General features: G+C 41.7%; 1 protein-coding gene across 1 annotated transcript; it reads right to left on the reverse strand.

Moving 5' to 3' along the window:
• Window positions 1–685: 685 nt before the first annotated feature.
• LOC131997655 (uncharacterized) lies at window positions 686–5,923 on the reverse strand. The gene has a single exon (XM_059368851.1). The coding sequence runs from the start codon at window positions 5,921–5,923 to the stop codon at window positions 686–688; it is 5,238 nt and encodes a 1,745-aa protein (XP_059224834.1).
• Between the last annotated feature and the right edge of the window lie 8,190 nt (window positions 5,924–14,113).

Raw genomic sequence — 14,113 nt, forward strand, 5'->3', positions numbered from 1 at the left:
TGTAAAATGTCAGCCAATTCGAATAAGAATTGCGCCCTTTGTGGGTTCAAGAAGTAAAATAGAGAGATCGATTTATATGGGAGCTGTATCGGGCTATAGACCGATTCAGACCATAATAAACACGTATGTTAATGGTCATGAGAGAATCCGTCGTACAAAATTTCAGGCAAATCGGATAATAATTGCGACCTGTAAAGGCTCAAGAAGACAAGATCCCAGATCTGTTTATATGGCAGTGTTTGAGTCTGTAATAGTTTTTACAGACTTTTTGATCCGAAAAAATAAAACACAACAACAAACTTTCAAACTAATTTAAGTTCCGAATTGAACCACTTTATTGACTTGCTTGTTGCTAACGAGAAAGACTAGTAATTATATGCAAAGCTAAAAATGCAATTGCAACCAAAAATGCAACTGCTTATATGTATAAAAAAAGGCTTCATGTACAAAAAAGGTTTATGTACACACACGCACACATACATTAACGTGCATCCCCAATCTAATGGAACAGACAGCGGCTAGACAGCGACCAGACAGACATGCGTAGGCGTGTGTGTGAAAGTGCATGCGAACTTAGATTCTTAGGCAGGTAGTAAAATTGAGATGATGCACAAAACAGCAACAATAACTTGCAAACAATTTTTGGGCATGAGCAACAGCCAAACTAACAGGGCCGGACTTGCAGTTAACATCCTCCCCCCGTTGAAGGTCTTGGGGCTTCAACTGATTCACTTATCGGCAGTACGGCTAGTTTGGTTATGGCTCGCTTAAAGATTCCGCTACTTGTTCGAACATTCACCACTCGAACTATTCCGTCTTCGCCCTTTATAGTTTCCTCCACTCGTCCCATTTGCCACTTTAGTGGGGGCAAATTTTCATCTTTTATTACGACCATGGCACCAACAGATATATTGTCACTTTGAGCCTGCCATTTGGATCTCTCTTGTAGCAGCGTTAGGTAGGACGTACTCCACTTTCTCCAAAAAATCTGTTGCAATTCCGATACCTTTTGCCAACTGTTGAGACGACCGAAATTTATCCATGACATATTCGGCTCGGGTATTGAAATAAGTGGACCACCCACTAAAAAATGGCCTGGCGTCAATACATCTAGGTCCTCAGGGTCCTCGGAGAGCGGGCACAATGGACGAGAGTTTAAGATTGCAGAAATTTGGCAGACTAGTGTGCGTAGCTCGTCGAAAGTAAGTTTGTTTAGGCCAACTGCTCGATAAAAATGGAATTTAGCAGACTTTACAGCCGCTTCCCAGAGGCCACCAAAATGTGGGGATCTGGGTGGAATAAATTTCCAATCAATGCCATCATCAAGACATTGATCATGAATGGCATTTAGATGTGATTGCCTCGAAAACATCTGCTTTAATTCATCCAACTCATTTTTTGCGCCCACAAAATTTGATGCATTGTCTGACCAAATCGTTTTGGGTTTGCCTCTCGTGGCAACGAAGCGTCGAAGCGAGCACAAAAATGAAGGTGTTGATAAATCCTGGACAACCTCGAGATGGGTTGCCTTTGTTGAAAAGCAAATAAATATGCAAATATAGCATTTCACAGGAGGGCGGCTCTTCACCTCCGACTTGTAAAAGAATGGCCCACAAAAATCGATTCCAGTTGTATGAAAGGCTCTATTTGGCCTTACTCGGTCTGAAGGCAAATTTCCCATGACGTTTTGGAGCAATTTCGGCTTCATTCTAAAACATCGGACACACTTCGAAATAATGGAAGCTATCAGCTTTCGTCCTCCAATTGGCCAAAATTGCTGTCGAATTGCAGCCAGCAAACACTGAGCTCCGGCATGAAGTAGCTTGTGATGAAAATGCATCACCATTGATGCAGTAAACGGATGCTTTTTGGGCAGAATAATGGGGTGACGAGCATCAAAGTCCAGGGTTGAGTTTTGGAGACGCCCACCAACTCGAATTAACCCAAACTCATCAATAATAGGTGCCAACGAATACAACTTGCTAGACGATGCAATTTCCTTATCTGATTTCAACGCCTTGTATTCCTCAGAAAAATGTACAAGCTGAATGTTTTTAACCAGGAGGCGAGTACCAGCTCTAATGTCGTCAGGGGTTAATACTTCGGTATGGGCACTCAATTTGGAATATACAAATTTAGAAACATACGCAAAAATTCGTTGCATTTTCAAAAAAGAATTGCGATACTTACACTGTATCGACAAATCAGTAAGAGAGGTCGTCAACAATACATGTCTTCTACGCTCAGGTAAGTCATCCACATAACTTGCAGTATCAGGCCAGTTTGATGCTTCATTCAGCAGGAAGTTTGGACCACCTTTCCACAGTGATGAATGGAGTAGCTCCCCAGGTGTCGCACCTCTCGACAAGATGTCTGCTGGATTGAGTTTTGTTGGAACGTAGTGCCAGGTAATTCGAGTCCCATATGACTGAATTCGAGAAATTCGATTGGCAACGAAAACGTTGAAGTTGGATGGCAGCTCTCGAAGCCAGGACAACACCACCATCGAATCGGACCAACAATGGATTTCACAGTGAAAATCTAGAGATTTCACCACAGTATCAATCAGCTCAGCTAGAAGGCATGCAGCTGAAAGTTCGAGTTTTGGTACAGTGAGCGTCTTCAATGGGGCAACTCTCGATTTAGAGCACAGAAGTTCAGATTTAATGACGCTGTTGAATTGGGACCTCACATAGACACATGCGCCGTAAGCAGCCAAGCTGGCATCGCAGAAACCATGAATCTGCAATGATGCCGACGCCATTGAAACATGCCGTGGAAATGTGAAACGGTGCATCAGATCGAATTTCGAAATATATTCAATCCACAATGAATGTAGTGATTGAGGCAAGCTTTCATCCCATTGAAGATTGAGTTTCCACAGATGCTGCATAAACATTTTTGCCTTTGTAATGACTGGACCAATCAAACCCAATGGATCGTAAAGGCGGGCAATCGAAGATAAAATGGACCGCTTTGTCACCACCTTCCAGTCATCAATGGGGGTAAAAGAGAAAATGAAATTATCACTCTGGGGATCCCAAGTGAGCCCAAGAGTTTTGGTGACATCTGTACCGTCATGAAATTTTAACAATGTTTCACAGTCTTCTGCAGGAACATCCCGTAGGGCATCTGGATCATTGGAGCACCACTTGCGAATCAAGAATTCGCCCTTTTTAAGCAAAGCTGTTACTTGATGCCTTATCTCTTCGACCTCTGCTATGGTATTGCCACCAGAAAGCATGTCATCTACGTAGAAGTCACGTCGAACCACTTTGGAACCCAGTGGAAAGTTCTCTTCTTCATCGATTGCAAGTTGATGCATTGCACGGATAGCCAGGAATGCAGCGGGTTTTGTACCATAGGTGACTGTGTTCAGTTTATAGGTTTTGATATCATCCGCCTCGTTCTCTCGCCACAGAATGCATTGGAGGTAATCGTCAGGGTGTGACACTCGAACGCACCTGTACATTTTACAAATGTCTCCACTAAGGGCCACCTTAAAGAACCTGTACCTCACCAAGGTATTGAACAGCTTTGGTTGTATGGTAGGGCCGGAATGCAAAATATCGTTTAATGATAGCCCAGTTGCGGTTTTTGCCGATCCATCAAAAACCACTCTAAGTTTGGTCGATGTGCTGTCCAACTTGTGGACACAGTGGTGTGGCAAGTAGTACTTCGATTCGGGTACCTGTGGCGAGATTAACGACATATGGCTTAATGTGGCATACTCACGCATAAAAGTTGTATATTGAGCCTTTATTTCTGGACTCCGACGAAACTTTCTTTCCAAAGACATTAGACGTTGTAATGCACGCTGATATGAACCACCAAGTGATGAGACACCCCTGCTTTCGATTTGCGGCAGCCGAACAGAATATGACCCAGAAGGCAAACGAACGAAGTTGGTTAGAAAATGATTTTCGCAGTAGAGTTCATTGTCAGATCTGGATTCATCATAAACAAAGTTGGTCTCGATTTCCCAAAAGGATTTGACGACGGTTGAAAGCTTCTCTTCTTCTTCCTCAAGCTCGGAATACGACACAGCAAGTGACCAGGATTTACATGGCTGAAAACTACCACCTGCTACGACCCAGCCGAATAATGTTTTTTGTAAAACAGGGAGGTTGACACCAATTTTTATTTGCCCCACTGACATCAGATTGAAAAACAATTCGGCACCAATTAACATGTCGATATGATCCGGCTTGTTAAATGCAGGGTCTGCTAATTGAATGTTCTTGGGCATATTCCAGTTGGAGGCATCGAGATTTATTTTTGGCTTGTAGTCAGTGATGCTTGGTACCACCATGGCAGCGAACGAAGTGGTGAAATCACTATGGCATGATTTCACAACCAAATCAACAGATTTTTCAACCAGCATACTTCCATCACCTATGCCGTAAACTGTGGCTGAGACTCGATTACAATTTAAGCCAAGAGTCTTTGCAAAACGATTTGCAATCATGTTCAACTGGGATGCAGAATCCAAAATTGCTCGACACGGCACAAAATTCCCAAACTTGTTTTTGGCGAGGACAATAGCTGTTGCCAACAGGACGGTTCCACCCGTGGTTGCTGACCTTCCAGATGAATCAGCTGACGAAACAAGAACTGATTGGGATATAGATGGTTCCACTACAACAGATGGCTGGGCTGACGGCGTTTGGTCCATATGCAACATTGTGTGGTGTTTTGAAGAGCATTGCCTGCAAGAGCCCGAATTGCACTTTTTTAACACATGGCCCTTCCGAAGACAATTGAGGCACAATTTCAAACGCTTTGCCTCTTTGAAACGAAGAGATGGGGAGAGATTGCTGAAAGGTGGACAATTGACAATGTAGTGGTCCATTGAATCACAAAAAGCACACAAAGGAGAAGAGCTTCCAGAGGCCACATGTACGTGGCGATTTTTAAATGATTGCTTTTTGTTGTTTTGCTGAATAGAGCCGGCACAAACCACGGAATTCTCCAAGTTCTCCAGCATACGACATCTTTGCTCTAAAAAACTTGACATGGACTGCCACGACGGCAATTCATTCACAGCCAGACTCTCCTCCAACTTAATTTGGGAATCTCTATCCATTTTAGTGGCAGCTAAATATACTAAGAGCCCATCTGCAATTTGGTCTCTACTGGCAATCGTCTGCATGGCTCGCAGGTGCGAATTAAATTTGTCACTAAGCTGGCGCAAACCAATGGCTGGGGAAACTTCCACAGCTTTCAGCGAAAAAATGGCCTTTATATGGGTCTGAAAATTTAACAATTTATTATCAAAACGATTCTTCAACAATTTTACCGCTTCTATATAATTTCTTTCGTTTAGCTCCAACGATGAAATTGTGTCCAAGGCGGCACCTGTTAAGCTTGAGCGCAGATGATGGAATTTTTCCAGGTCACTTAGTTCTGCGCTGCTGTCGACAATTGTTGAGAACAGTGAAAAGAAATTCGGCCAATCAGCATAAGCTCCACCAAACTTTGGCAACTGGATCTCTGGTAGGCGTGTTTTGCGTGTCGAGGATGAATTTTCAGAAAATGGACCTCCATCAACAGAAAATTGGCGCACAGTCGAAGACCGGGGATTTGATTCCAATCTACGGATGGAATTCATCTGTCGAGTCAATTTGGCCTTGACATCCAAATACAAGGCGGTAAATTTCATCCTTTCTTCACTTTCCATTTCGGCCGTTACCATCTCTTCCAATGCTGACTGAGCCTCTTCGAATGAGGCGCCTATCTGCTCTACATAGTCAAGACGGACGGACAAATCTGCCTCATCATATTCACTAAGCTGCGCCGTTGTAAGGGATTTTTTCAACATTCCCAACTGTTTCAGCATTGATGCAATTTTTGTCATGTAGGGCAATAAATTTTTTGAATTTCCGCCATCACTTGTATTGTTGGTAGGCTCTGTGTCTGGCATATTTTTTCGTGGCAATTTAAACTTTTTCACAAACAACTTTTGAATATAAAACAAATATTATCCGAGTTGATAATATTTTTCTAGTGATCACCAAGTAGATCACGTCGGGGTCACCAATGTTTGAGTCTGTAATAGTTTTTACAGACTTTTTGATCCGAAAAAATAAAACACAACAACAAACTTTCAAACTAATTTAAGTTCCGAATTGAACCACTTTATTGACTTGCTTGTTGCTAACGAGAAAGACTAGTAATTATATGCAAAGCTAAAAATGCAATTGCAACCAAAAATGCAACTGCTTATATGTATAAAAAAAGGCTTCATGTACAAAAAAGGTTTATGTACACACACGCACACATACATTAACGTGCATCCCCAATCTAATGGAACAGACAGCGGCTAGACAGCGACCAGACAGACATGCGTAGGCGTGTGTGTGAAAGTGCATGCGAACTTAGATTCTTAGGCAGGTAGTAAAATTGAGATGATGCACAAAACAGCAACAATAACTTGCAAACAATTTTTGGGCATGAGCAACAGCCAAACTAACAGGGCCGGACTTGCAGTTAACAGGCAGCTATATCAGGTTATGAACCGACTTGTACTTTATTTGACATAGTTGTTGAAAGTAACAATAAAAAACGTCTTGCGAAATTTCAGCCAAATCGTATAGGAATTGCGCCCTCTAGAAGCTCAAGAAGTCAAGTCCCCAGATCTGTTTATATGACAGCTATATCAGGTTTTGAACCGATTTGAACCATATTTGGCACAGTTGTTGGATATCATAACAAAATACTACGTGCCAAAATTCATTCAAATTGGATAAGAATTGCGCCCTCTAGAGGCTCAAGAAGTCAAGACCCAAGATCGGTTTATATGACAGCTATATAAGGTTATGGACCGATTTGAACCATACTTGGCACAGTTGTTGGATATCGTAACTAAACACGTCGTGCAAAATTTCATTCCAATCGGATAAGAACTGCGCACATTAGAGGCTCAAGAAGTCAAGACCCCAGATCGGTTTATACGGTAGCTATATCAGGTTATGGACCGATTTGAACCATACTTGGCAAAGTTGGATATCATAACAAAACACGTCGTGCAAAATTTCATTCCAATCGGATAAGAATTGCGCACTCTAGAGGCTCAAGAAGTCAAGACCCAAGATCGGTTTATATGACAGCTATATCAGTTTATAAACCGATTTGAACCATACTTGGCAAAGTTGTTGGCTATCATAATAAAACACGTCATGCAAAATTTCATTCCAATCGGATAAGAATTGCGCACTCTAGAGGCTCAAGAAGTCAAGACCCAAGATCGGTTTATATGGCAGCTATATCAAAACATGGACCGATGTGGCCCATTTACAATACCAACCGACCTACACTAATAAGAAGTATTTGTGCAAAATTTCAAGCGGCTAGCTTTACTCCTTCGGAAGTTAGCGTGCTTTCGACAGACAGACGGACGGACAGGGCTAGATCGACATAAAATTTCACGACGATCAAGAATATATGTACTTTATGGGGTCTCAGACGAATATTTCGAGTAGTTACAATCAGAATGACGAAATTAGTATACCCCCCATCTTATGGTGGAGGGTATAAAAAGTAAGAAATTTAATTAATTTCTCTTGTTTTTGATTCTGTTAAATATTTACAGAGCTCTGCTAACCCCTCAGTGGAGCTCTGTTAATACTACTGTTACTCTCTTTCTCTCGCACTCTGTGAACAAAGCGGTTTGTGTCTCTGCTAGTTAAATTCGGAATTTATTTTCACGCACATAGTAAAAAATTGGAAATTTTGCCCATGAACATACCACGAAGGAACAAGTTTAAGCTTCATGATAAGAGACCTCCTCTTTATAGTGGTGTCCGTACGGCGAACCGCAGTGCGACACCTCTTTGGAGAGAAGTTTTACATGGCATAGCACCTTACAAATGTTGCCAGCATTGAGAGGGGAAAAACACCGCTGAAAATTTGTACTGATGGTCTCGCCAGGATTCGAACCTAGGCGTTCAGCGTCATGAACGGACATACTTACCTCTGAACTACGGTGGCCTCCAAAATTTCAGCCAACTTGGATAATAACTTCGCCCTCTAGACGCTCAAGAATTAAAGATCCCTGATCGGTTTAGATGGCAGCTATATCAGGTAATGTGCGCTATACTAAGCACAGTTGTTGGAAGTCATAACAGAACACCTCATGCAAAATTTCAGCCAAATCGGATGAGAAGTGCGCCCTCTAGCGGCTCAAGAAGTCAATACCCCTCATCGATTTATATGGCAGCTATATCAGGTTATTAACCGATTTGAACCATACTTAGCACAGTGGTTGGAAGTGACACCAAAAAACACCACGTTGAAAATTTCAGCCAAATGGGATGAGAAGTGCGCCCTCTAGAGGCTGAAGAATTCAAGATCCAATATCGGTTTATATGCCAGCTATATCAGGTTATAAACCGATTTAAACTGTACTTAGCACAGTTGTTGGAAGCCAACTCGGATGACAAATGCGCCCTCTAGCGGCCCAAGAAGTCAAAATCCATGATCGGTATAGATGGTAGCTATATCAAAACATGCACAGATTTGGCTCATTTTCATTCCAACCCTACTTACACTAATAAAAGGTTTTTGTGCAGAATTTCAAGTGCCTAGCTTTACTCCTTCGAAAGTTAGCTTGCTTTCGACGGACGGACATGGCTAGATCAACTTAAAATGTCATGACGATTAAGAATATGACAGAAGTATCCCCTGTTCCTTAATGAAAGGCTCATGGGAAATTTAGTAGCACCCAGTAGCCCTCTAAACACAATTTTGCTTCTTTGCTCTTGCCAGACTACGCATTTTATTGGGCTGCCTACACAAATATTCCAACACATGCTGGCATGTGTAAAATGAGAAAATTCGTTAAGTATTTGTTTAAAAGTATTTCAAAGAATCTACTCTCATGTAAATAACGAAAATTTAACTCAAACGCATTGGATAATAAAAATTGACTCAATGTATGTGTGTATGTGTATCGTATTACAGAGTTTTGCGGAAATGAATTTCAATCAAATTAATCTTTTTATTGACAGATAGCTACCAAAATAAATAACAAAACACTTGAAGAAGTTCAGGAATCTGTCATAAGAATTACAAGGATAAGATGTGTGTCAGGGCATTAAATATAAATAAATTTCATCCACATAAATATATCAACTGCTGAGAATCAATTCTTGCATGTGGCTCTCCAATTCCCCAAAACGGGTGTTGTGGGACGACATGTACCACTAAGAGCTTTTCATTGCTTACCGCTTAACCTTAACTCACACAAAAGTAGACTTTGCTGTTTGAGGCAGCCAATGCCATGCTAGATGCTTGTGTAGCAAAATTGTCCCTTTTGTGGTATCCCCCCTTTTTGGTGTCAAGATTCATAACAAATAACTTTTTGAAGCAGTGGTGTGCGACAGGAAAATGGATATGGAAATGGAAATTCTAAAAAACACTTAAAATCACAAAACTTGTTGCTGCTCTATGACAAAATACTTTCGCTTTTTCATAGATAGACGCACTCACATGGGCACAGACACGCAAAAACACTCACACACACACACACACACGCACACAGTGCCTGTCCCAGTCCCAATCCCAAACACACACCCACACCCACTTATCTATCTCGCACTAACACTCCCCCAAGCCCATGAATTTTTCTTTGAAATTAAATTTAGCATAAGTACTTAACCGAAGGGGCATAGGCAAAAAATAAAGCAAAAGTTTGAAATTATTTCGAAGACAAAAAACCGGAACCCCAGCCACTCTGTAACAACAAAAGCCTACATACTATTGCTTCCGCTGGTTGGAGAAAACTTTGTTTCCTTTTTTTTCCCCCCTCTATCTATGTGGCAAGGGGAGCGAGGCAGTGCGGCAGGGGAGTGTATAGAAAATATTGTGCCCACCACAATAACAGCCTCTATGCCATCCGCACAAAATGATTTATTCCCCAACGTCTTCTCAACGAATTAGAATTAGACAAACCATGGGGATAGTCCTTTCTTGCCTCTGCCTAACTAATTCCATTGGAAAACTAACTAACTTGTCCTAATGTCAATAACTTGGCTCTCATACACTTGAGGGACGTATGATAACATTTTGGTGCCCCAAGGATAATATTTGTCTACCTTGTGATTGTCGACTCTGTGACAAAGCGAGTCTTTCGAGTCGAGAGTAGCGAAAACCTTCACACGAATGTCTCTGGGTACTTGACGAAATTCTTCATGACGGTATGGTGCACTCACTACCCATCAAAAGCCATAAAGCTGCCAAAGTTAAGAAAGTTGAGGGCAAAAATTTTGAGAAATTTCAAAAACTAAATTAAAAAGGTGCTGTAATATAAGCGTGCAATAACAAAGAAAATTAAAACAAGTAAGAGCGTGCCAAGTTCGGCCGGGCCGAATCTTATATACCCTCCACCAAGGATCGCATTTGTCGAGTTCTATGCGCGGTATCTCTTTTTGGGCAAACAAGGAATATTATATAAAAACTATAATGCTATGGGAGCTATATCAAGTTATAGTCCGATAAGGAACATAAATGAATGTAGAAGTCATTGGGCAATATTTCAGTTCATTCGGATAAGAATTGCGGTATGTAGGGGCTCAAGAAGCATAATCGGGAGTTAGGTTTATATGAGAGCTGTATAAAGCTATTGATCAATTCAGACCATATTAGACACGTATATTGAAGGTTATGAGAGAAGCCGTTGTACAAAATGTTTGCAAATTGGATGATAATTGCGCCCTCTAGAGGCTCAAGAAGTCAAGACCCAAGATCGGTTTATATGGCAGCTATATCAGGTTATGTACCTATTTGCGCCATACTAAGCACAGTTGTTGGAAGTCATAACAAACCACCTCATGCAAAATTTCAGCCAAATCGAATAAGAAATGCGCCCTCTAGCGGCTCAAGATGTCAAGATCCAAGATCGGTTTATATGACAGCTATATCAGGTTATAAACCGATTTACATCATACTTCGCACAGTTGTTGGAAGTGATACCGAAACACTACGTGCAAAATTTCAGTCAAATCGGATACAAATTGCGCCCTCTAGCGTGGTTGGAAGTAACACAAAACACCACGTGCAAAATTATAGCCAAAAAAGTCAAGATCCAAGATCAATTTATATGGCAGCTATATCAGGTTATGAACCTTTTTGCGCCATACTAAGCACAGTTGTTGGAAGTCGTAACAAAACACCTCATGCAAAATTTCAACCAAATCGGATGAGAATTGTGCCATCTATTGGCTCAAGAAGTCAAGACCTCAGATTGGTTTATATGGCAGCTATATCAGGTTATAAACCGATTTACATCATACTTAGCACAGTTGTTGGAAGTGATACCAAAACACTACGTGCAAAATTTCAGTCAGATCGGACGAGGATTGGCCCCTCTAGCGGCTCAAGAAGTCCAGACCCCCGATCGGTTTATATGGCAGCTATATCAGGTTATGTACCTATTTGCGCCATACTAAGCACAGTTGTTGGAAGTCATAACAAAACGCATCATGCAAAATTTCAGCCAAATCGGATGAGAATTTCGCTCTCTAGAGGTTCAAGAAGTCAAGACCGCAAGACCCCCGATCGGTTTATATGGCAGCTATATCAGGTTATGGACTGATTTGAACCATACTCATCGCAGTCGTTGAAAGTAATAGCAAAACAACACGTGCGAAATTTCAATCAAATCGGACGAGAATTGCGCCCTCTAGCGGCTCAAGAAGTCAAGACCCCATATCGATATTTATGGCAGCTATATCAAAACATGGACCGATTTGGCCCATTTACAATCCCAACCGACCTACACTAATAAAAAGTATTTGTGCAAAATTTCAAGCGGCTAGCTTTACTTTACTCCTTGGAAAGTTAGCGTGCTTTCGACAGACAGACGGGCGGACGGAGGGACAGACGGTTAGACGGACGGACAGGCGGACAGACAGACGGACATGGCTAGATCGACTTAAAACGACATGACGATCAAGAATATATATAACTTATGGGGTCTCCGACGCATATTTCGAGGTGTTACCAACAGAATGACGAAAGTAGTATACCCCCATCCTGTGGTGGAGGGTATAACAAGTAAAGGCGAGTTTAGCTAGGCTGGGTGGGATCTTATCTACCCTCTACCCTAGGTTGGCATAAAAAGAAAATTTTTGCAAGAAATTTTGTTTGTTCCGTATAGACTCAAAAACGGTTGAACCGATTACCTTGAAATTTTCACAGATTGTGTAGGTTGGTCTGGAAGGAAACATAGGTTATATAATTTTTTTATATCGGGAGGGGACGGACCCTCCCCCTTACCCCAAAAGTACTATCCATAAACAAAAGTGGACCTATCGGGACAATATGGGATTCAATTGAAAGGTATTCAAGAGTAGAGTACGAATTTCATAATAAAAGTTGGGTCCAAGTACCTGGGGGGCCGCCCCAGCCCCAAAACCCTTTAAAACAGGTATAAATGACGATCATGACAATATGGGACTCAAATGAAAGGTATTCGGGAGTAGATTACGAATATGGTCAGGAATTAGGAATATGCTTTATAATTTATTGCTAACGGACGGGGGTGACCCTCTAGCCTTACCCCAAAAACACCACCCAAAATCAAAAGTGGACCGATAAGGACAATATGAGTACCAAATGAAAAATATGCGGGAGTAGATAACGAATCTGGCATACAAATTCATGTCGAAGTATAGGGGATCACCCCACCCCCACAAAAACGCCCAAAATGGGTACATTAGCCAATTTCACGGATATATGGGACTCGGTTTGTTTGTTCCGTATAGACTGAAAAACGATAGAACCGATTTTCTCGAAATTTTCGCATATTGTGTAGGTTGGACCGATAAGGACAATATCAGTATCAAATGAAAACTATGCGAGAATAGATAACGAATCTGGCATACAAATTCATGTCGAAGTATAGGGGACCACCCCACCCCCACAAAAACGCCCAAAATGGGCACATTAGCCAATCACAGAAATATGGGACTGGGAAAAACGGCAGAAGCGATTTTCTAAAAATTTTCCCAAATTGTGCAGGTAAGTCTGGAAGCCAACATAGGCCATATAATTTTTCGGTATCGGAAGGGGGACGGACCCTCCCCCTTATGCCAAAAATACAACCCAAATCAAAAGTGGACCGATCGGCACAATATGGGTATCAAATGAAAGGTATTGGAGTGAGATGTGTTAGACCCTCCCATATCCTTCGTCAATTTGGCCCTGATCGGATCAGATTTGGATATAGCTCATCTAGACCGATCCTCCAATTTAGGGTCTTAGGCCCATAAAAGGTGCATTTATTGCCCGATGTCGCCGAAATTTGGGACAGTGAGTTGCGTTAGGCCAGTCGACATCCTTCTTCAATTTGCCCCAGATCGGTCCACATTTGGATATAGCTGCCATATAGACCGATCCTCCGATTTAAGGTCTTAGGCCCATAAAAGCTACATTTATTATCCGATTTTGCTGAAATTTGGGACAGTGAGTTGTATTAGGCCCTTCGACATCCTTCGTCAATTTAGCTCAGATCGGTCCAAATTTGGATAAAGCTGACATATAGACCGATCCCTCGATTTAAGGTTTTGGGGCCATAAAAGGCGCATTTATTGTCCGATGTAGCCGAAATTTGGAACAGTCAGTTGTGTTTGGCCCTCCGACATCCTTCTTCAATTTGGCCCAGATCGGTCCACATTTGGATATAGCTGCCATATAGACCGATCCTCTGATTTAAGGTCTTAGGCCCATAAAAGCCACATTTGTTATCCGATTTTGCTGAAATTTGGGACAGTGAGTTGTATTAGGCCCTTCGCCATCCTTCGTCAATTTGGCCCTGATCGGATCAGATTTGGATATAGCTGCCATATAGACCGATCCCTCGATTTAAGGTTTTGGGCCCATAAAAATAGCATTTATTGTCCGATGTAGCCGAAATTTGGGACAGTGAGTTATGTTCGGCCCTCCGACATCCTTCTTCAATTTCACTCAGATCGGTCCAGATTTAGATATAGCTGTCATATAGACCGATCTCTCAATGTAAGGTTTTGGCCCCATAAAAGTCGCATTTATTGTTCGATTTCGCCGAGAGTTAAGACAGTTAAATGTGTTCGGCTCTTCGACATCACTCTTCAAT

Source organism: Stomoxys calcitrans, chromosome 1 (genome assembly GCF_963082655.1).
Source record: "Stomoxys calcitrans chromosome 1, idStoCalc2.1, whole genome shotgun sequence".
Classification (NCBI taxonomy): Eukaryota; Metazoa; Arthropoda; class Insecta; order Diptera; family Muscidae; genus Stomoxys; species Stomoxys calcitrans.

Coding starts and splice junctions, on each gene's coding strand:
- LOC131997655 (XM_059368851.1), bottom strand. CDS start 5,923: ATGCCAGACACAGAGCCTACCAACAATACAAGTGATGGCGGAAATTCA.